The sequence below is a fragment of the Electrophorus electricus genome, chromosome 19 (assembly GCF_013358815.1).
Source record: "Electrophorus electricus isolate fEleEle1 chromosome 19, fEleEle1.pri, whole genome shotgun sequence".
Classification (NCBI taxonomy): domain Eukaryota; kingdom Metazoa; phylum Chordata; class Actinopteri; order Gymnotiformes; family Gymnotidae; genus Electrophorus; species Electrophorus electricus.
Window position 1 is genome coordinate 8588056 of NC_049553.1, and position 23873 is coordinate 8611928.

Sequence of the window (23873 nt, forward strand, 5' to 3'; positions counted from 1 at the left end):
ATATTTAAAATATGGTTGACGAACTCAATTGTTCAGTACAGTTTAACATCCGAAAGTCGACTGCGTTTTAAATCTGATTGAAAACGCACCTGTACCGTGGGTTGTAAGCCCAGACACCAGTGCCAACGGAAGCACCGACGACAACCATAAGCTTCCACAACCAAATTGGCGTGAACACAGCCCAGTAGCTCCACTGGATGACTCCATCGAGTCTCAGAACAAGCAACACGGAGAATAACAAAAGGGATGCATATATGAGGAATTTGCTGCGGGACAGGGAGAGAGCGTGCAGAGATGTCAACGCAGACGTGTCCAATACTGCTGCTTGAGCAGCCAATAAAAAAAACAAAACAACAACTTTATATCCATGACACTTAGGTGGCACTTCAATAAGTTAGCCTCAATTCCATTCTGATATAATTAGATAGTTTGGCTAACAATAAGAAAGATAAGAACACAGTATAGCTAACGCGAGCCAGCTATCTAGAAATAAGCATATAGTGAAATGTCACAGAATGTGAAAACAATAGGATAGTTAACTAGCTACTTTTAACCTGTACATTTAAAATGGTAAATTACCTTTACAAACCTTTCTACTGCCGCGTCACCGAACGCTTTATTTACAGCTAAAGTCTCTACACTATGGAAACCTAGGCAGCTAGGTTAGCTGACTAGCTAGGATAGCAACAGAAAGTGAAATCTTGCACTTGCAAAGTTAGCTAGCTAGCTAGGTTAGCTAAAATCTAAAATCTACAGTTTCACTTACCTGGGATTAAAATCCTGGAACAGTTCCCTAAGATTCATGATAAAAAATAACTTTATCGTATACTACGACACCATTGTTTAAAGAACAAACTACTGAATAACATAAAACTAGAGAGCCAATCGATGGTGTCGTATACATCGTCTGTACGCAAACGTTTGTTTTGAATATTAGTTTCCGGTTTAGTTGAATTATGGGTAAGCCTCGGACAAAGTAAAAGTAATGAATAGTAAAAGAATAACCTGAAAATACACTTTGCAGTCGTTTACTGCACAAACTTGGTTTAGCGAGTGTATTGACACTAATTTTACAGAAATTAATAACAAAAGTAGAATCAATACTGGTTTCCACTTATTATTTAATACGTAGAGAATAATCAGGGAAAAGCAGCTTTCAACAAAAATATGGCAGTAAAGACTGTCTTAACATAGGAAATATCTCAAGAAAACTTAAAACAAGTAATGGCATACAAAATGTTATGTACCTTCAACTAAACACTGGGCTCAACTAAAATAACAGCTGTATGAAATCCAAGTTATATGCAATATGTTATGCCACATTTGGTTTCATATTCCCAAAATTCTGGGTTTTGCAGCATACATTGCTGAGTCAGAATACACTATAAAACTCTAAGAAGGTGCTGTAGTGTTATTCCAGATTTAAAAGAACAAACAAACAAAGACTCAAACACATTGTCCCATAATCAGACATATGTCCTAACTGGCATTACATGAGCAACAAACTGAAACTCTTGCACACAGTAAATGGATACACAGTGTGTTCCATACATGCTACACAACAGAAAAATGTGCACACTAGACTAGGATACAATTTACAGCTGTTTAAACTGAGCCAACTATGATCCAAGTGCTTTTTAAATGATCAAATATCAACTATTTTATTTGCTTTTTTATGGACAATCTATCTTTACACAGACAAAAAGGTGAATTATTCATAATGAGAATGGGATATAGCCTTTTGTAGTGGGAATTTGTAACATTAGTACAACATTCTGGCATTAAATATACTTAAGAGGTCAAACCATTTAAACGTCCAAGTCAATGACAAAAGTACTATAAATTACAGCCAAACATTGAAAAAAAGTGATACATAGCACAACTGTCCTTTCAACGACCATTCTATAACGCTAATGCAGCTCGAAAGAGAAACAAGAAAAACACCTTATAAGTGGGCAGGGGGTTAGGGCATTGCACTTTGAATAAATGTACTTGATTCATAATACTTCTTCCCCTTCACACAAAACTGGGTTCATTTTGACAAGGTACAGCTTCATCCACACTTAAGAAAATAAAAAGTCCCAAGAGCTAGTTCCCACCCAACTTTGTCATGAAGGTAGACTGCAGCAACAAAGCTCTGAGCACCTTCCAAACAGGAGTTACAGCTTAAAGATTCATTCTGAAAAATTTTTGAAACACCATCCACAACTCGCCATGAATTAGAAAATTGTTTTCCCTTCCACAGAGCTGCAAGGAGTCCCGACCTACATGCTCTGAACACATGATAACATTTTAGAAGCTTCACCCACATTTTAAAAGCTTTATTAAAACAAATACTAGCATCTGTCTGTAAACTTTTGGTGTTCTAATTTTAGATCCAAGTACCACTAGACCGATCAGAGTGACTTGAGAACTAATTAATATGAATAAAACCATTAAATCATACAAAACACAGCTTTAAATTGGGTCTGAGAGTAGATGTATGGCTCTTAGTGGACCAGCTCCAGCTGGCTGGCAGAGAAAGGTAGCACACCGCTCACATAATACGCAATGCCCAGAGAGAGCAGGGCGATAACCACCAAGAGCAGGAGGACCCTCCAGAAGCCCAGATCCTCCACAAACTCCTGCCAGGTAGAGCGGAAGCTGGACAGCACACCTTCACTGTTCTGAAGGTTGGGGTTCAGTAGCGAGTGGCTCTCCATAGCACTAGGAAACAGGAATAAGGAATCAGCATTAACTGACGGACGTTGGAGGGCATGGACATAATACACAAAACAACATTAGTTGTTATTCTGTTAAACATTTGCTACATTAACTGTAATACACAATCTAACAAGAAAACACATGTAGGGTGTGTTGAGGTGGTACTGAAGGCAAATTGTGAAAGGCTTCTGGCTTTATATAAAGTACAGCCCCATCCACACAAATTACCCTTGCTGAAATCACCAAGGGCCTGGACCTGACCCACTCACCTCTCACTCTCAGCCATCTGCATGGTCTCCAGCTTGGAATGGGCCCCTCTGTTGAAGCCCTTCACCTCCTGCTCCTCAAGGCCTTCCAGCAGCCGAATGGCATCTTTATTCACACCTCGCCGCTTGGCCAGCACCAGAGGAGTCGAGCCATTATGATTACTGCTCAAATACAAGAAAACCCAAGGTGTTTCCAGTAACACTGCCGGTGACTGACAAAGTCTGAACTCATGATGCACCAACGGAAAATAGAATAGTACATTATTCATGCAGTGTGCTCACTGGACCTCTTCTTACTTTACCACAGTGACTGCTTCATGATGACTATTATTACCACTAAAATAAATGCATGTTGAAGAAAATAAAATTAAAAATTGTTCAAATTTTACACATTTTAGCTTTCAAGCCATCAAGCTGACGACAGCTTGAAAGCCGAAACGTTTGCTCTTGTTTCACTGGCTGACATCAAACCATACTAATGGAATAACACTTAGCAAAACCTCTAGGAGAGTCCAACAATCATCTTCTGGTGGTGTGCAGGCTACCTTCTTTATTTTTGTGGACATTCTACCATTTGCTTTAGGCACCTACAACAAATGTTCATTTTATCTTCTTGGATTCTGCGCAACTACACACCTTTTTTCTATGATGACTATTAGTAAAAAGGTACAGCTGTTAAGGCCCACGTTTGACTCAAGTTCTAAATATATCTCACCAGATATCTATCTTGAGGCCATTGGAGACAAGGAACTGAATGGTGTCCACATGCCCACACAAGTGCAGGGCGGTGTTGCCCTGGTAATCGGTGGCAAGCAGGTCTGCCCCGAATTTATGCAAGAAGCGGCAGATCTCCACATTGCCTCGGGCTGCCGCTAGATGCAGGCCAGTGCGGCCCCGGTTGTCACGGATATTGGGATCACAGCCAGTCTCTAGGAGGCGCTTGGCGAATGCCAGGTCGCCATCGATGCAGGCCTGCAGTAATGGCACACTGCTCTGTGATGAGTCATTTATGAAGACATATGACATGTCCGAGTGGGTCTCTGAAAATTCCAGCGTACCTACCAAAGAGCAGGAAAATGACACATTAGTACATGCTGGTTAGACCTCAGAACCTGTTAGATGTGGACAAAGTGAAACATCAAAATGTACATTATTAGTATCTACAGGTGTAGCCTCGTGTACTTAGTTTGGCATCCATCTACCACACCAGCAAAATCATTAAAGGCCCCTCATATATGGGAGTGAAGGGCTGATACAGATGAACAGGAAAGGGCTGTAGGCAGAGAACAGAAATATGCTGGCTGCATTTTTTAGTTTTAGAATACGAAGTAACTCTTTGCGCATCACTCATTTGCAGAAACATTGCTTGGTTGATCACAGCATCTAACGTTACTTCCATAGCTAACTATGTCTAATTTGTTCGCATAGCTTGCCAACAGTGTCCAGATTGGTGAGAATGCACATTTCAATCCGCAGTCGTGCTGTTCTTTTCTTTTTAAAGTGTCTTTAACGTAACTATAGTTTCCCTAGCGTATAAGGTCTTCTCTAGGTAGCTAGTTAACGCTAACTAACTAAATGAACTATAACCCAGCATGAGGGGAGCAGGCTGGCTCAAATCAGCCAGCTAGCGCTAGCGAGCCATCACACAGGATAGTACACAAAGTACTCATATATCAGACTCAAAACAGTTTCCCTGATTAGATAGCAACATAATCCGACTAATACAAAATCTAACCAGGCTTTTAAATGCCTTGCTAATGTTATGCCTAATTAAACGTATTTACCTGTTTCAATGCTTCAACTCAGATGAGAAAATACTGTCGTCGGGGTGTTGTTTATTTTAGCGCTAGCTACACCTACTGCAGTATCTGACGATTTGTAACTAAACTATCACACTGCCATCTATCGGATTGGAGTACAATGAGGTTTGCCTCGTGTTATTTCGAATTCACAACAGCAATCGAAAGACTTGCTGTTTTTTAAACGAATTAATCTAATTCATTTGAATTGCTCTAATAAGCAAGATGATTTTGGTTTTCTACTATTCATTGTCTTGTGAATGGCACATGCTCTGATATTTTGACTTCAATGATTGAGTCTAATTATTTTGTTTGTTTTTTAAAAAAATATATAAACACAGAGACACCAGATCTAATATTATTTTGCCTTGCACTAAAGTAAATGGTTGTAGGCTAATATGGTATTCCTTCTTCATTTTACACTCGTCCCAGTGGAGTAAATAATAACTATAATGCAGCGCACTATAAAACTGCACACTTCTTCAAGACCTTTTGATATTATCTCGTTACGTTTTTACGGCATGTGAGGTTTAGCGTTGCTGCAGAACTTCATCAAATAAACACCCCTTTAAAATAGGGGCTAGAGCCTGCGCCTTAGCGACGACCAGCTTACGTACCCTCCAAAAACCAAAAAACTAACAACAACAATAACAAAAAAAACCCAACAAAAAACGCGTTCTCTCTGTTCTTCATTCCTGTTTCCTGCCCATTGACTGATTGCTCTCTCACTTTTGTCATGATAAAAAGTTATTGTGTAATAATTTACATGTCATTTTAATAAAATTGTCACGCATGTAGCCCCACATGTGAAATAAGTCCTTTGAGAAATAACATGCTACATGTGAATCATGTGGTTTTGTTTTGCATCATTAGTTCATGCTAGCTAGAAAACACAAGGTTGCAAACTCCACACATGAGAAGTCTGTTGTACCCAATGCCCCAGTTAATGCACATGTAGACATGAAATCATGCTTAGTTGTGAGCTAGATCTCAGGTGATGCTGGTAAAACTATAGGCTACAAACAATGGCATACCACCTCTGGCTGGGAGAAACTATGTATAATGGAGCTGACAGATGATCACATTGATCTTTGAGCCCAATCTGTATTGGTAACAAAGAAAATAAGAGCTGCTGAGTGTCACAGAGTCACAGAGTCACAGAGAGCTCTCCCTGCATGCCCCAGTATCTCCACAACCACCTCCCTAAAGAGGTGCAGTCTTTGCTTGAATTCCTTTCAGTCAGACCAGGGAAGGCGCTCCAGCAGTATTATACATGCTCTCTGTAATGCTGCCTTCACAGAACATGGATGCATTCCGTTTTTCCTTCAGATGGTGAAACAAATCATCAACTAGATCAATATTTGGTGATAGAAAAAAAAATGATTGGCTGTTGCCCATCGTGCATGTTCAGTCCTCTCGTGTGCATGAGGGTGGTTCTGTTTGTGAGTGTTCACTTACACATGAAAGCAGTCCTTAACAGCCTCAACTTGTTTTTCAACTCTGTGGTGGAAAACAATTGGTTGCTTTTCATTGGTTTTGTTTATACATCCTCTTAGTTTTGGGAGACAGTAACTTAAATGGGTTTCACACCAGTGTTGCACCATTCCACAAATATCAGCACACTTTGAATTCTGGCGACAAAGAGCACAAAAAACCCCAAAATGAACAATATGTTGGCTTTTATACCACTAAGACATGCCCACATCTGCTGAACAACTGAACAAGTCTCACAATTATTTTAAAATACTGTAGACATCAAAAGTGGGCTATAAAGTACAGTGTGGGCTACATCTTAAAGGTGATGCTTGAGTCCAAAAGAGTTGTTACTCAGGACACAGAGTCTAGTCTACAATGTTCTACTTAATTCTTTATTAAAGTTTTAAATTGTTGCTGATGCATTTATGTCTGGGTTTGACAAAGCAGAGAGTGGAGTGTGTATGAGTGGAGTATGGATGTTTGGAGGTGGGAGTGTGTTTGAGTGGAGTATGGATGTTTGGCGGTGGGAGTGTGTTTGAGTGGAGTATGGATGTTTGGAGGTGAGGTTTGGTGACTAGCCTTTGAATTTTTGTGTGTGTTCCTTAACTAGTTAAGTGCACATGAGAAAATATCCATGTTGAATGTGCAGGGATTGGGTTGGTGGTTCTGAGGAAAGGCAGGAGAAAGGCAATCTGTCAAAGTTCTCACAAGCAGTAGCCTACATGTGTATTAAACGTGTTCTAAAGACATATCTGAAGTAAGAAACTGCAAGGTTTTAAAGTAACAAATGATAAAAGTCAATATAGGAACAGTTTTGAAACTTTAATTCCAATAATTAGGGAACGTAATTACATGGGACCACTCTGGAAACATATTTTCCCCAAACACTGGAAATGCATCTGCATCCAGCTATGTAATAGGAAACAAAAATATATTCAAGAATGTCAAGTTGTAAATTATACATCAGGGTTTGTCAGTGTAAGAAAAAATGCAAATTCACTTATTTTAATATACATATATATATATATATATATATATATATATATATATATATATATATATATATATATATATGTATATATGCCTTTACAAACAACCCTTAGGAAGAGAAATAAAAGCTTTATAAAATATTTTTTCTATAAATATACTCATGAGCTCATGTTTTGCAAATGACCACTTATATCCTGAAGCAACTAAAATGTAATTTGTTCACATACAAACATTTCTCACAAGACAAAAACGGAAAAGTCTACCGAAGAGGTTGAGACTAAGTGGTTTTATATTATCCTGTCTTTTTAAGACACCTGGCAAACTCAATCTGAAAAGTAAAAAATCAGTCAAGATGTGGTAGATGAATTCGAAAAGCAGTGTAATGCTATTTTGAAAGGGAATGCTTGTAAAGGCAACATTTTGGTGAAGCAAAAACGATCATATCATTTTTCATATCACATCACAATAACAATAATATCTAAGGAGGATGAGATGCATTAGTCAGTGTTGGGCTAAGAGTCAGTCAATCAAAGAGGGAGAAATGGTATGTGATGATATTTATCAAGGTTCTTGTTGGAGGTAAAACGTGAGAATGAGTGTGTGTAGGTGCCAAAGCCAAAGATGTCACAGATCAGCAGCAAAAGGAGCCACATCAGGGAACTCTATTACATTTCCCCCAGATATTCACTTCAGTGCAATACATTAAGAGTAAACATGTATGGGTTTAGACAGAATTGTAATTATAAGTGTTAACCACTGGGCAGTGTCTTACTCATTCATATAAATTCTAAAAGTGCTGGGAGAGAGAGAGTTGTTGGCAATGTTAGTAAAAAAAACATCAAAATATCTTTCTAATAGGCATTTGCAGTGGAGACCAGCACACCTGTCACCAGCTGAGTCTGAAGATTTTGCTTTATGTTACTTTATAACTGGAGTCATAACTTTGGGGTTCAGCACTGCCCCCGGGGGAGTGAGGATACATATTTACGGCTACCTCGGAGAGTGTGAGACAAACCATGACAGGAAATATAAACAATAGTACCAAAAAAAAGAATGTAAATAAAAATCAATGTTTTATGAAGCACCACTGTTGATAAATAAGGGAAAAGAAATCCAACTTCACCCCATCTCAGCTCCTTTAAGCTGGAGCCCCATGTTTCATGGCATTGCTTGGTAGTAAGGGCATGAAAGAAGTTGGTCAGTCCATTTGTTTCCTATATAGTGGACACACTCCTCTCCTCATCTCCCTCCCTCACTCTACTCCTCTTCCACTCCTTCTGTTCAAGTCCCTCTGCACAGGCTACAGGACCTTCATGCAGACCTGGCACCGGCTAATGCGGGAGCGGTACTGCTCTCCCTTCAGTGTCTCAGGGTTGGGGCCATGCACGAACTGCCCCTCCTCCTCCACTGTGGTCAGCCAGAAGCTGTGCTTGTTGTTGAAGAAGAAGCAGGTACCTCTGGCCCCATTGCACTCGATGAAGGGTGTGGCACGGAAGTCCTCCAGGCAGGAGCCAGGAGACATCAGTGACTGGCCCCCGCCCTCCGCACCCGCGGCTGTGTGCTGAGCAAAGAAAAGAATTTCAGAGGCGTGCAGTTAAGCTGCGAAGCACTGCACTGAGATGGTAAATCTTGCCTAAGCATCTTTGAACTGTTGTGCACATCATACAGGAACTTATGGATGAGTGATACTGTATGCGTGGACATGTAGCATGTGTGAGCGGGAGTATACAGGTGTGTTTGTATGTCTGAGAGAGAAGACGACTAGTGAGTGTGTGCATGTGTGTGTGTCTCTCACCATAAGGAAGGAGTAACCAATCCATAAGCTTCTCCACCCATGTGGGCAGGTGGGGATGGTGGTGTCTTGGCTATGGACAGCCACTGCCAGAGCAGGGGCTTCGCACACTGAGCAACGGCTAATGTACTGTGTGATCTGCTGCTCCGCCACTGGCATCATGGGAATTGGTGCTGTGGTTGACAGCCAGTAGGATTTATCATTGCGGCTGGCATAGTAACAGAGGTCACTGGGAGTGCAGTACAGGAAGGGTATGGTGTTGAAGCGAGGCAGACAGGAGCCAGCCAATCCTAAGAGAGTAGGGAGGCCATGGGAACATGGAAAAAAACAAAACATTACAGAAAACCTTTAAAAAACCCTTCAAAATTATAAATAAATGAACTCACTTATGTACATTATTAAGAAACACTGAAATTATCTATGTTGAAAGAATGCAAATAATATCTGCATGTATTTAATGATGGTATTTGGACCAGGATCTCTGATGTGGTACCTAGGTCCTGGTTGTGGGCCTTCTCCTGACCCTCCACATAAAGCAGGCTGTAGCCATCCCACATCTTTGCCATACCCTGAGGGCACATGGGCACATGGCTGGACTGGCTGTGCTTCACCAGAATATAGCCAACGGCAATGCTGCGTGTGGGCAGACCTGGGACACCTGGCAGACCCCGCCTACCAGGAACACCTGAGTCATGGCAGGAGTTAGATGTGAGGACATCAAAGTAAAAGAGGAAGAAATGTGAGTAGGAGCATACATTATCCAAGAGAGATTGAAAAGAGGGACAGAGGAAAAACAGGAACCACAGACATACAGTGTAATGGGGTTCAAACCCAGATCAGATAGGTGAAGGCACCGACAGCCTACAGGGTGAGCCAACACGTTTTAATGATGGTGGGCCTGTGTACAAATCAGTTAGATTTAAGAACAGGTAAAACCTGAGAAGTAAAAAAACCAAAAGGTGGGGAGTTGAACACCATCCGCTTTGCTGCGAGGCAAACAAACTCCCGCTAGACTGCGGTGGCCATCAAAATGACCTATGCATATATCAAACTTAAAAGGATTGGAGGACGATAAAAACAAGAGGAAAACTAAACACCACGCCAAGCGTGGAAAAAGGGAGAACAAAGGATGCCATGGGAAGAATGGCAGCCCTGATGCACTGGGGAAAACCAAACTAAAACTTCCCAAACAAAACCAGAAAACAGGGAGGAACTTTAATGGCTAAGGGGAGCCTTGGGAGAGAGACAGACTTGAGAGGGGAAACTGGAGAAGGGGAGGGGACATGTAAAAACACTGACACCCTCACAAAGCAGAAGACAGGTGTAGCACAAGGGCTCACAGACCTCCATACCCAAAAGTTACCAGCTAGGAGCTTGGCTCAAAACTTCAGCAAAGACCCAACACTGAGTGACTGGGTCACTGGGCTTATATAAGGTCTAGCCCAGCTGTTGGGCATCAAGCCTGATTTTTAGTGTGCCTGACTCGAGGCCTCCCTCTGGTGGCCGGAGGGGCCTCGGCCTGGTGCCAAGCCTTACATGCAGAAGATGGAGAAAAGAAAGGATGATCATGAATAATGATAGTTTTGGTAATTATTGCAACAAATTGGGTACAGTAAGCCTTGCAATGCTGCTTGAACCATCATAATGTAGGGTCTTGATGTAAAGTGCCCAAAGAGTTATCTGTCAAAGAAGCTTTTATATGCATTTGCAGCATTTAGTTAACGCTTTTATCCAAAAATACTTACAATTATGGTGGAATACAATTCAAGGCTAAGGATTTTGCTCAGGGGCCCCAACAGTGACAACTTGGCTGTGGTGGGTCTTAAACTGGCAACCTTATGATTACTAGTCAAGTAACTTAAGCACTGATCTAACCACTGCCCATGCAAATGTATGGAAAAAAGTATGCAAGACCTCTGACAAAAAGTTTAAGGGTTTTTAAGTTATGATGATATACAGTTCATCACTGCATGTATAGTTGTATGCCTTCGATGAAACTACAGTTAGATGTCGTGACACCATACTTTCTTCAGATACAGCTGAAGCTGCTTGTCAACCAACACCATTGGCTCACCTCAGGACCACGGAGAGCAGCTGTAAACAGGACTTCAGCACCCAGGAGAAGAACAGCAACTCACAGGACATGGTAAAGTCCAGAGAGAGCAATAAACTCTTTGTAAAGATGACGTTATGAAGATATTCACATATGTTGGCATCAGAAGTGGACCTTTGTGCCATTGATCAGTGCTGATCTTATTTCTTAAACATCTAATTCAATTAATAAAATATATCAAGATGTTGTATGTATGTGTGTCTAAACACTCCACTTTGATGTTTGGAGCACACGGGGGTAGTTTCACAGCTCATCAGAGAGGCACATGAGAACAGAGGTGACCTAGTTGTGTTGTGGTTAGACTTGGGCAATGCTTATGGTTCCATACCCCACAAACTGGTTGAGCTTGCACTTCACCACCATCATGTTCCCAGTAAGATCAAGGATCTGATCCCAGATTATTACAATAATTTCAGGTTGAAGGTCACTTCTGGGTCAATAACATCACATTAGCATCATCTTGGGAAAGGAATAATAACAGGCTGTACCATCTCTGTTATTCTCTTCACCCTTGCCATGAACAGGGTGGTCAAGTCAGCAGAGGTGGAATGCAGAGGGCCCCTAACCAAGTCTGGTGTACGGCAGCCATCCATTAGAGCATTCATGGACAACCTTACTATCACAACTACATCTGTCTCAGGGAGCAGGTGGATCACACAAGGAATCGGGGAGACTTATCATCTGGGCAGGGATGAGTCAAGAACCATGATTCTGAAGAGAGGGAAAGTGACTAACAAGTACTGTTTTTTAATCTCTGGAATTGTCATTCCTTCCATCTCAGAACAACCAGTCAAGAGTTTAGGGAAGTTATTTGATGCAAGCCTTCAGCTGCCATCCAGAAGTCCAACAATGAGCTTGGAGCTTGGCTCACCAAGGTCGACAAGTCCGGCCTGCCTGGTAGATTTAAAGCCTGGATCTACCAGCATTCCATCTTACTGAGAGTCTTGTGGCCTCTACTGGTCTATGAGGTCCCAGTGACAACAGTTGAGTCCCTGGAAAGAAAGATCAGCAGTTTCCTCCGAAAGTGGCTGGGCCTCCCACAGAGTCTCACCAGAGCAGCACTGTATGGGACAAGTAACATCTTGCAGCTGCCCTTCAGTGGCCTCACTGAAGAGTTTAAGGTTGCACGCACAAGAGAAGTACTACAGCACAGGGACTCCAGAGACTGTAAAGTGTCATCAGCCGGCACTGAGGTGAGGACAGGAAGGAAATGGCAGGCTGAAAAGGAAGTGGAGGTGGCAGAGTCTCGCATCAGACAAAAGGCACTGGTTGGTAGTTTGGCGATGGGCAGAGAGGGCTCGGGTTACTTCCCAGGTCAGCAAAGTCCAGGGCAAGGAGAGACACTATCTACTTCAGGAAGAGAGCTGAGCAGGTGTGGAGGAAGAGTGAGTCAGCAGGGCAGTGGGATTCTGGCAAAAGGGAGTGTGGACTAGGTGGGAGAACACACTGCAGCACAGGATTTCCTGGGTAAGCATCATGCAGGCAGACTTCCATCATGTCCAGTTCCTAGTGTAGGCGGTTTACGATGTCCTGCCAAGTCCAGCAAACCTCGATGCTTGGGGAAAGAATGAGACACCTACCTGCCTCCTTTGCTGTGGCAGAAACTCTTTGGAACATCTCCTCAGCAGCTGCCCAAAGGCACTTGCAGATGGTCGCTATCGGTGGCACCACAACCAGGTGCTGAAGGCAGTTGTTGAGAGCATAGCCTTGGTCATCAGCACCAGCAAACACCATCATGCCCAAAAGAAGGTAATCACCTTTATTAAAGCAGGAGATAAACCTCAGGAGTATCCCAGAACAACAACAGGCCTCCTCCATATAGCCTCCGACTGGCAACTCCAGGTTGATCTGGGAAGGTAGCTGACGATTCCTCAGCATATAACTGAAACATCACTCTGCCCAGACATGGTCATCACCTCTGCCGCTTCGAAACAACTGATCATGCTGGAACTTACAGTACCCTGGGAAGAGTGCATGGAGGAAGCCAACGAGAGGAAGCGTGCCAAGTACCAGGTACTGTTGGAGATGTGCAGAGGCAGAGGCTGGAGGACGAGCTATGAGCCCATACAAGTGGGCTGTAGAGGCTTTGCAGGTTGCTTCCTCTGCAGAGCTCTTAGTTGACTGGGCATCTCAGGAATGGCTATGAAGAGGGCCATCCAATCTGCAATGGAAGCTGCAGAGAAAGCCACAAGATGGCTTTGGCTAAAAAGGGCTGATCCGTGGGTAGCTGCTGGGATGCAAGTCGGGGCTTGATCAACCCCGGCTGGGTACCCTGTGCAAGGGTGTCTGATGTTGAGAGACCCGAAACATCCGATAACTCCAGGTTACATCACTGATCGTGTCCTAGTGCATTCACGAGATGTTTCTTACATAATAGACAGGGTGAAAAGAGATGTACAGTATCAGAAAAATAATGTGTTTTTGGAACATGGATGCATGAAAATCTATGATAGTAGACCAGAAAAATAAAATTACGAGCACTGAAAATAAGCATAATATATCCCCTTTAATAGACTATGCCCACTCTAAATTCTTATGTTTCATAACAGACCATTCCCAATCCCAACCCTGGGATTTACATTAACATTTACATTTTTCAGCATTTAGCAGACACTCTTATCCAGAATGACTTACAAAGGTGCTTTGCCATTAACTCATAGAATGTATCCTAGCCAGTACAGTAGGTTAGAGTTCCAGATACCATTGAACTAGAATACTGCTGAAATACAGGGATGAAATACAGCTGATATCCAGAAGTGCAAAACAACAATAACAAACAATATCAAACTATATGCGCTATAGTTTTGGTTACCAAACAGATGCAGGTTCTCTCTCTATGTTTGCAGATACATCCAATAAGAGCAATTCCAGACAACTGATTTAGGATCGTTCCCTCCACCCAATAGACCAGCAATCCAGAACTTCTGACCCTCTTAATGCCCAGATCATTGTTTCGCACAGTCACATATATGTCCTGGTCACAGTACCTTCTTAATAACCCACTCCACTACTCACAGCTCACCATGGTTGCCTGAACGTCCAGGAAATCCCAGGTGTCCAGGGTCTCCAGTAAGTCCTGGAGCTCCAGCAGGTCCAGTGTGACCAGGCTTCCCAAACAATCCAGCCTTTCCTTTTAGACCTACAGATTTCAACAAAGTCAGCCAAGTCTTTTTGCAGAAAAGGGGACAATAATGTATAATTATTTGAATATATATTTTATATAACACATGTAGAGAGTGGACTGTAAAAATGTGTTCACCTGGACGTCCAGAAAACCCATTCTGGCCAGGTGGTCCTACCAAACCAGTGGGGCCAACAGTACCCTGCAGTCCAGGAAGCCCAACTGGCATTTCCACAATCTTTGGTGGCAAAGCAATTCCTGGCAGTCCTTTCTGACCAGGCTCACCTAGGAGGAAGAAGTAAGGGAGGCTAAGAGGTTAAGAGAGCAGCTTAATTCAAGGAAGAAAATGCTAGGCAATTTAATTGATTTTAAAAGATTACATTTTTAAATGTAAATGTGGGTGTTTCATGGTTGAAGCATGGCAGATGTATCATCTCATTTACTAACCTTTTAATCCTTTTGGTCCTTTGTTACCATAATACCCTTGGTCCCCTGTGACACCTGGCAGTCCTGGTAGCCCACTTATTCCAGGATCACCTCTTGCTCCTGAGGAAAAAAAATGGGTTCATGGGTCAAACATTAGCATAATTAAATGAGTTAACTGAAGAAAAGCATAAACCATTTAGATTATAGGTTGTTGCTTAAAGCACCTTTGAGTCCAGAGCTTCCTTGTTCACCAGTTCCTCCCTGAATTCCAGTTTCACCACGTTTTCCAGGTATTCCAGGGAAACCAGGGACCCCATCATCTCCTCTATCACCCTGGACTGTTCCAGGACCAACTGGACCAGGAGGACCAGAGGGGCCAGGTAAACCTATAAAAAAGGCGCATTGTACAACTTCAGCTTTTTCTGAGAGGCAGGGACTCAGAACATCCCTTGTTCATTAGTTTAGCAAGACAGAGGAGGAAGAAAAGAATGAAAAACAATGTTGGAAAGGGCTGGCAATTCGCAAGTGAGGGATTTCATTTACAGTTCTGTCTACAAAGCTCAGAATGAATTACATGATGTAGAGGTAGTGTACCTTGTTCACCATCCAATCCTGGAAGACCAGGGTCTCCCAGAGGTCCTGGGAAACCAGAAGAACCAAGTGGTCCACGAGGGCCTGGAGCACCCGGGGAACCTGGCTGACCCGGGAAACCTAACAAGACCAGAATGAATGCATCAACAAATTGTCTTACAGTACATGCCCAAAAACTGCATCTAATATGTGTCTTATGTACTTAAGCAGAGCATCTATACAGATACAATCATTGTCAACATATAAGCATACTTTTTGTTTAACCCTTTGGAGTATTGTTATACTTTTTAAAATTAATATATAGTTCCATTTCCCTAATATAGAATTTACTCTATTTTAATTACTGTAATATTATAATATGTATTTTGATGTTGACAGTGAAGTCTTAAGAATTCAGAGATAAATCGGCGTTTATTCCCCAATGGTGTACTGATTCTGCTGTGCTCACCACTCTCTCCTCTGGTCCCCTTTTCTCCAGGAAGTCCTGGCAATCCAGGCCATGATGAGCCTTGTTCTCCCTTCAGACCCTTTATTCCAGGGTTTCCAGGTCTACCACTCTCCGGCACACCTTCAGACATAATAAAGAATTCCCCTTTTAGTTACACTGCTTAAAAGAGCACTAAACAATATTTATGACCAAAACAGCTCAAACACTATATAAAAAGGGTATATACATTACATAATAGTGGCTATATATTATTCTTAAAGTTTGATATATAACACTTGCCTGAGATGATTACTCAAATCAACTTTTGGGCTTTGAATAAACCAAATTAAGGTCCTCTAAAGCTTTTACAGTAAGACACTAGTCACCTGCCCCATGGTGTATTTACTGCTATAGCTACCCAGCCAGTTGCTTGTGATTGAATGTTGAATGCAGAAATGGAGGAATATCAATATTCAGTACCAGCAAAAACAAAGGTGGACTCAGAAGAAGACTGATATCCTCTCAAGCACTGGGTGAAGATAGCGGTTTGTGGTTCTGATCATGTTACCTCGTCAATACTGACTGAGTTCCAGTGAATCTAGGGAAGGATTTATGGAAACCTCCAAACTATCTGACCAGTACTGTAGTTAAGTGTGGGACAGAAGTGCACAAGTGGACTAAGTTGCGGTACAAAGAGGCAGCAGATGAGGTTGTGAGGAAACACATTCAAGAGCAAAAGAAAACAGTATTTTTCCTCAGAGGCTTTCCCACAGATACACCGTGGATTCTAGATGAGTGTAAGAGGCTTTGGGATAAACCATCAAGCAAGATTCTTTTTAACTGTGCACTTTGGTTTTCAATGCAGCTGCACTTTTACTTCCAAGGGTGGAAATGTGGCTTTAAATGATCTTAAACCTATTCATAAATTAATCATTTAAAATCTTAATTTTAAATGACTCATTCCTTTAATGTCTCTTCATTTATTTTTCACTGTATTCTTTTTAATGTGGCAAAAGCCTTTCTGAAGTGACAGATCTGTACTTTATTATTCTTCTGTTCATCCCATTTTCTGTAAAGCACTTTGTAAACTGTACAACTACAATCTACTATTATCATAATATTAGACTGAATAAAATGCAAGAAAGCTTAGAGGTCACCAGAGAGAGTCAACATTGGCATAATATTTTCTAGATGGAGGAAAGAGGACTTCAGAGCGATGTGAATGTGCTTGTGTTCTGCTAAACAGGTGGATAAACGACACTGATTTTATTATTCACAGCTTCCCATTCATTTGGTAACTTATTCACTATTCACACAGCTTCTTATTCAGTGGCTGAAGTTGGCTCCTTAATTGTGTTTGCTGTGCACTAATGAAGATGTGGTCATAAGTTTAAGAATCAATTCTGTTTCTTATGCCAATGTTGTGATTGTAAAAACTAGATTAAAATATAATTAAAATATTTATTTTGTGCATTTCACTCCATTTTACATATTTCACTCCATTCCAAGCGTATAATGCCATTTCAACATGCAAATTGTTTAGGCTACATTTCTACTTTTAGGAAAACCTAGTTTAGTTTGGCTGTTGGTAATTTTATATGTCAAAACTGAAAAAATTACATATTCAGTGATGGTGCACAGGACAGACATACAATAATTTTTCAATAGGGAACAGGTCTCTATGTATGGGGAAAATCTGATTAATACCCCTGAAGAATAGGTCTGGTGCTAATGTATATGAGTCATTAACCAGTTATCATTTGCTTCTTGAAACGTAATATTAGGCTTAACAGAGGAGCTGCATGAGAGAGGAGTGCACACCGAATTGTGTCCTAAAAATTCTAGCACAGTAGAACTAAGTGGTTGCACTTAATCAACCTTCTAATGTTGCTAATTTTTGCATCTTTAGTAGGTAAAATGTTTTCAAGTGTCCATCTTTACAGCTGGTTTGTTAACGAAAAGTCTAATGTTATCAAAATTAAAGCCAAAAACTTTATTTTGTTTATTTGTGGTCAGCAATGCCATATCATCCATAAGCTTGGTATAGTTAGATAATGTAAGCAATATTGTCTAAACCTTTCCACAGCACTTGGGGTAGTAGAGATGCACCTAAACCTATAGGTATGAGTATAGAGTGCAAAGAACACTGATATCAGTTATTTCAAGGCAAAGAAGAACCTTTGGAGAATATCACTTATTGCTCCTTTAAAGTAGGTGATCTTCAACAAGATGGGGTGGTAGTCTCATATTTGCTAATCTAAAGGAATACTTCAGCTGTAAAAGTACTCACCAGGTACTCCTAGTTGACCTTTGGGTCCTGGAAGTCCATTGAGTCCATCTAAACCAGGTGAGCCAGGTAAACCTACAGAGGTATTAGGTGAGGTGTATTGTTAAATGTACTTGCAGAATACCAACTTTAATGTAAATCAATTATTTTAAATATAACAGAAGTGTAACGTTCTGAGAATGAGTAGAGATGGAGTCAAAAGCAGTGGGGTAGATGCAGTTTAACAGAAAACAAGGGTAGTCCATAAATGTAATCCAATATACACACAAAGGTCGTAATCCACAAAGCAGTCCATGAGGCAAATCAAAACAGACAGGGAACAGGCAAAGAGGATAATCCAAAAACAGACACAGAAATCTGAATAACCAGAAGAAACATATACAATACTAAGGTGATTAAAATAGCAGGCAGAGACGCTACTCAGGGGGTGGAACTGAAACCAAAACAAGGAAACATGAGGAAACAAAACCAGGGATTAAAAAAACATAGCATTGTCGCGGGAACCACAACGCCAGGGAAAGGCAAATGTGAAAAGAAGTTGATGGTTCTTTAATTGGAACATAAGTTTGTGGATAAAGACTTGGTCACAGCCAAGATTTGGTCACATCCAAAATGAGTCATGTGACATTATCATCATCATCATAATGGCAGCAAACCTAACAGACTGCAGTAGCAACTACAGCCTCCATGGAGAGTAAAATTATGCTCTAATTAGACTGACCCTTTTGTCCTGGCCAGCCTGTAAATCCAGCACGCCCGAGCTCACCATTCCGTCCCTTCTGTCCTGGGTAACCATTGAAACCTCTACCACCAGGACGCCCAGCCAAACCTAACACAGCAAATACAGACCAAATACACAATTTAGAGGACAAAGAAAAAAAAAATGTTAGCTTGACATGACACACATTAAAAAGGATGCTTTTCGAAGATGCAGTCCATGGGTTACCACTGAGTCCTGGCTTTCCTTTATCTCCTGGTACACCTTTCTGCCCAGGAAAACCAGAACCTCCAGGGAAACCAGGAGCACCTTGATCACCAGCAACACCTTGGCCACCTGAGAGAAAGAGATGAACAATGGATGAACAATGAACATTTACTTGCCTTAATCTGATCCTAAAGTAGCAGTCTGATGAAAGTAGCAGAAGCAGTGTGAAGAACGCACCAGGGAATCCAGGGCCTCCTACCAGTCCTTTTGCTCCAGGGCTCCCATGTGTTCCAGTGGACATGCCCTTCTCACCTTTAAAACACAATTACTGGAAGGTCAAACATCACCAGCTGAATGGAGGTCTATTATCAGTTAGTGAATTTTAACTGAAAATCAGAACTCACCTTTGTTACCAGGCAGTCCTGGACTACCAGGCAATCCAGGCAAACCTGAAGCTCCATCATCACCCTGCACAAGAGAACCAAACACAATGAATAAACTGTGCTACATAATACAACAACATAAACAACAGTGTTGATCCCCTAGGCATAATTCCCAAATTCTGAACTGAAAATATAAAAAGGCCAAAGCTCTATGTCTGTTCATTTGTAGAAAGCATTTTAAAAGGTATCATTAGCTATTGGATTTCAAAAATAAATGATGGTCCATGTTTCATTGTGAATGTACACCCAAGCGTTTGCTCTGAAACCACCACACTGCAAAATGGTAAAATGACACAAATTATGGTTTCAGGCTGAGGCTGTATCGCAGGTTTGCACACTGTTTATAATAGTAGCATTATGGGTGTTTCCTTGTGAAAAATGTAATATGTTATTTTAATCAACTTAAGTTATTAGAATTTAATCAGTGCAGCTTGTAGGGTTTAACCTATTGCCAGTCATTGCAGTCTTTTTTGACCAGTGCAGGTCAAATGGTTATGTAGACTTACTCTGGGGCCTGGCATACCAGTGAAACCCAAAAGACCAGGTGATCCTCTAGTCCCTATAGAGCCAGGAGGACCTGGGAGCCCTGGTAATCCTGGATCACCCCTGAAGCCTTTGGTTTGGGAAGGAGGTCCTGGCAGACCAGGTAAGCCCTGATGACCAGACGTCCCTGGAAATCCCTTATCACCTAATGGGAGATCCCATTAACATCTACTGAGATGTGGTGAGAGATTATTGCATGAAGAACAAGCAAAGTTGATTTATAAGGCTCACTGATGTATTTTCCTGAAGCTTTCATAGACAGGGTCTTTTGTGTTCAGGTTTGACCATCACACAAACACCAGTGCTGTATATGGTAACCCATCACCACTGAGTTCCCTACTAAAACGTAGCTTTTATTCAGAGATGGAGGGATTCAGGGGCAGTGTTTTTGTACCTCTCTGTCCTGTAAACCCTGACAGGCCAAGAGCTCCGGGAGCACCTCGTTCACCTTTCTGCATTAAACCAAATGGAGAGGGGTGTCCTGATTTGCCTGGTTGTCCAGAGTCCCCTAAAAACCACACACACACACACACACACACACACACACACACACACAGGGTTAAACATTGTACACCACTGATTTGTTATTTTGAAATACAGACATTTCACCTCATTGATGCTTCTTCCATACCTTTGGGTCCCCATCCTCCTCTACTCCCAGGTGCACCATCTTTTCCTGGGAATCCAGGCATTCCTTTACTCCCAGGCAGTCCAGGCCCTCCAGGGCGTCCAGGTGTTCCATGAAATCCCACGAACCCAGGGAGACCCTTTTCTCCTGGGACAACACTCTGTTGTAAGAAGAATTCAAATCCACAGTAGTGTAATGCATCTTACTGAAAATGGCATTAGAACACATCACACCTTTCTTCCCTGGACTTCCTGGGATTCCACTACGTATTGGGCCAGGGGCTCCAGGGAGTCCCACGGACCCCTGTGATCCTGGACGTCCAGGCAGGCCAGGAGGGCCCTTCTTTCCAGCAAGGGCTGGGCGTCCTGCATCTCCATTTGAGCCTTTGAGCCCTGGAAAACCTTGGGGATCACCAACACTGGAGTCAATAAACAGCATATACTATGATAGTCTCATTTTAATTATATGAGCCTGGAATGTCTCTGTATATATATATAACCTCATAGCTCATGTGCTTTGTAGCAGATCATAATACGGAGCTCCTTTATATTAGTAATATCACAGGATGACACATGTCATAGATACTTGTGACTATAAACTAACAATTACTTATCCAATAAAATGTTTTGGGTGACTAGTTTGGAGGAAACCGATTCAGTGAGTACAATATTTTATGCCTATTCAAAATACTAACTATACCATATATGGTTAATCATATTTGATACTTGCTTTTTTACTTCCAAATAGCATAAACAATTAATTGAATTGTATCTGGAAAAGTACTAATGTCTAACAACTATCTATCCATTGTACATTTTCTTGTGACATCTACTACTGCATATTGAACAAGGTAATAGTGCTACTATTCTTAATAAATCTAACAAAAATATATATGATATTCCAAACACAAGTAATCTATGCACACTTGCACCAACACCCACCACATTAAAGGACATTTTAAATCATACACTCTACTAAATATTATTATGCAATTTTTTTAGTATACAAAAAAGGTAACATTCTCACAGCTTTACCAGAAACTACTGTGTGTAATATATATATATATATATATATATATATATATATATATATATATATATATATATATATATATATATATATATATATATGTGTGTGTGTGTGTGTGTGTGTGTGTGTGTGTGTGTGTGTGTGTGTGTGTGTGTGTGTTTGTGTGCATGTGTGTGTGTGTGTGTGTGTGTGTGTGTGTGTGTGATTTGAAAAGAAACAAATTATTTTAGATAAACAAATGCTTGTAAACCAAATCAACACTAATTCACAATTTTGGAATTAAGGTACTATTATGTCAATTATTGAATGTTTGAACATGTACCAAAATATATTATATTTATTTTGGCTTTAAACAACTGATATTATGAATTTTATCATGCAGCATTCACCATATGGGTTATGAAATATTTAATTCTAGAATTCCTACAGATGTTGGATTCTGGAAGTTTCTATAGAGGTTTTTTTGTAAGTGGATTTTATAGGCTAACATCACACAAGCAGAGTAGGGTTACAGCAATGGAACAACTGGCTGAGATCTAGTTATATTTGTATTGCATTACAATATATTAGTAATGAATTATAATAGGGACAACTGAAAGAATCATGCATACCATTGCATGCACATGCACATACACTCTAACAAAAAAAAAAAGTTGGATAGGTATGTGTGTCATGTGATTTATACCATCCCTAGGATGAGAGATAATTCAGAAACATCTGAAAATAATTTGCCAGGACAACTTTATCATTATTTATAAAGAAATCATTTTAGCTTGTAATTAGAGGATTGTTAATTATTACAGGCACAGCTAAAACGTATTTGCTGATGGAAAGAGGTCTATCGAAGCAGAAAGGAGAGAATCTCTCCACAGCTGCTTAGTCATGGTCCCCTTCACTCAGTCCTGTTCTCTGAGCACTGATGGAAAGGGAAGGCTAGGCAAAATGTTTAACCCCCTGGCAGGTATACAGGGTTGACAACATTTCTCACTTTGGCAGCCTAGAGAGGTAAGCCAGCACCAAGTACAGAGCAATGAGACATCACAAGTGGAAGGGATGAGAAGATGGAGCTGATGGAGATGGTGACGCAGAGAGGCACAGACACAGAGAAAGAACATCAGAGAGATGAGAGTGAATGAGTTTCAGAGAAAAGAAAATCCAAAAGATTGAAACCTGTTATATACAATCTATATAATGTGCTACATAAACTATATAATGTGCTACTAGTGCTATACCTAATAATGCTGGGTCATTGATATGCAATAGAAATAGTCACACAGCTGCATTACCTAAAGTGGCTTGTGAGTGTAGATTAGGCTGGGGAGATGATTTCTGACATATAATCAGAAATGGTCAACACTCTCAAAGGATGAGAGACAACAGGAACAGAGGTTGAAAACCTAACAGAGGGGGAATTTGATTGTTGCTAAGATAAGGGTTCATTCCATTCTGATTTGCACACCTGCAGCTCCATGGGGTCCAGGGTTGCCAGGTGGTCCTCGAGCGCCGGTCACTCCAGGAGAGGGAGGAACCACTGAACCTGGCAGTCCTGCGGGGCCTGGGGGACCAGTTATGCCTTTCGCACCCTTCACACCAGGGATACCTGTGTGTCCATCAAAACCTATGGGAAAAAGATCCTAATTTATTCATTTTTTCCTAAATTCTTTTCTAAATGCCGTAGATGCATTTGCCGTAAATGCATCTGTGACTAATTTTCTGGTTACATTTTACTTGAATTTCTGTTCCCTCTTTAATCCAAACATTTGGAGTTTGCTGTTGTAAATATTAATGCTGGAACATTTGTAAATTGATTACTTATCGTTACACATTATGAATACTTATTATTACATATGAATGAATATTGGCATGGTCTTTATATCTCTGGTAGGTATGGTGGATTTTACCATGTCTTTGTTAGATGGGGTGATCACATTTTTTTCAGCTGAGACTGTAAGTGCATCATTATAACTAGTGAGCTGAGCAAATGGACAGCACCCATAAAGCACCCATAAACAGCACTGGCAACTAGCTATATAAATCAGACACTCAGTATGGATAGCTTTGAGGTGATAGCATCAAACCTACCACTTCCACCTGGTAATCCAGGAGTGCCCTGTTGACCCTTGTTTCCCGGCTCTCCGAAACGCCCTGAAATTCCTGGGGCTCCTGCAACAGCCCCAAAAGCCTCGCCATGTTCACCTTTTCGTCCCGGAAGCCCAGGGTGTCCAGCTTTACCTGGAGGCCCAGGGAGACCAATGCCTGGGGAACCTGGCAAACCTGGATCTCCTCGTTGTCCAGGGAAACCTGCGAAATCCAT

The 23873-nt window shown here is 41.2% G+C and overlaps 3 protein-coding genes across 4 annotated transcripts in view; all 3 read right to left on the reverse strand.

Annotated features, from left to right (window-relative positions):
- Positions 1–921, reverse strand: part of LOC113576563 (transmembrane protein 185A-like) — a 2847-nt gene extending 1926 nt beyond the window's left edge. The window contains exons 1-2 of the mRNA XM_027008716.2: positions 767–921; positions 90–266 (exon numbers count right to left, since the gene is read on the reverse strand). Of these exons, the coding sequence (XP_026864517.2) occupies positions 90–266; positions 767–804 (215 nt within the window). The 5' untranslated portion in view covers positions 805–921. The remainder of the gene's footprint in view (positions 1–89; positions 267–766) is intronic.
- A 182-nt stretch (positions 922–1103) lies between these two features.
- ankrd46b (ankyrin repeat domain 46b) lies at positions 1104–4836 on the reverse strand. Its single transcript, XM_027008755.2, has 4 exons — positions 4754–4836; positions 3685–4027; positions 2973–3131; positions 1104–2706 (listed from the first exon to the last, which is right to left on the reverse strand). Exons 2-4 carry the CDS (start codon positions 3993–3995, stop codon positions 2490–2492), a joined length of 687 nt encoding a protein of 228 aa, XP_026864556.1. The 5' UTR covers positions 3996–4027; positions 4754–4836; the 3' UTR covers positions 1104–2489.
- A 2827-nt stretch (positions 4837–7663) lies between these two features.
- col4a6 (collagen, type IV, alpha 6) overlaps positions 7664–23873 on the reverse strand; it is an 84823-nt gene continuing 68613 nt past the window's right edge. For both annotated transcript variants that reach the window (XM_027008734.2, XM_027008733.2), the window contains 20 exons: positions 23642–23860; positions 23019–23177; positions 20764–20931; positions 20534–20677; positions 20297–20410; positions 19866–20047; positions 19321–19384; positions 19154–19228; positions 18938–19045; positions 18713–18820; positions 17995–18066; positions 15726–15845; positions 15281–15397; positions 14911–15072; positions 14708–14806; positions 14399–14545; positions 14162–14278; positions 9520–9711; positions 9030–9316; positions 7664–8795 (listed from right to left, as the gene is read on the reverse strand). In XM_027008734.2, coding sequence (XP_026864535.2) covers positions 8535–8795; positions 9030–9316; positions 9520–9711; positions 14162–14278; positions 14399–14545; positions 14708–14806; positions 14911–15072; positions 15281–15397; positions 15726–15845; positions 17995–18066; positions 18713–18820; positions 18938–19045; positions 19154–19228; positions 19321–19384; positions 19866–20047; positions 20297–20410; positions 20534–20677; positions 20764–20931; positions 23019–23177; positions 23642–23860 — 2915 coding nt within the window. In that variant the 3' untranslated portion in view covers positions 7664–8534. The remainder of the gene's footprint in view (positions 8796–9029; positions 9317–9519; positions 9712–14161; positions 14279–14398; positions 14546–14707; positions 14807–14910; positions 15073–15280; positions 15398–15725; positions 15846–17994; positions 18067–18712; positions 18821–18937; positions 19046–19153; positions 19229–19320; positions 19385–19865; positions 20048–20296; positions 20411–20533; positions 20678–20763; positions 20932–23018; positions 23178–23641; positions 23861–23873) is intronic.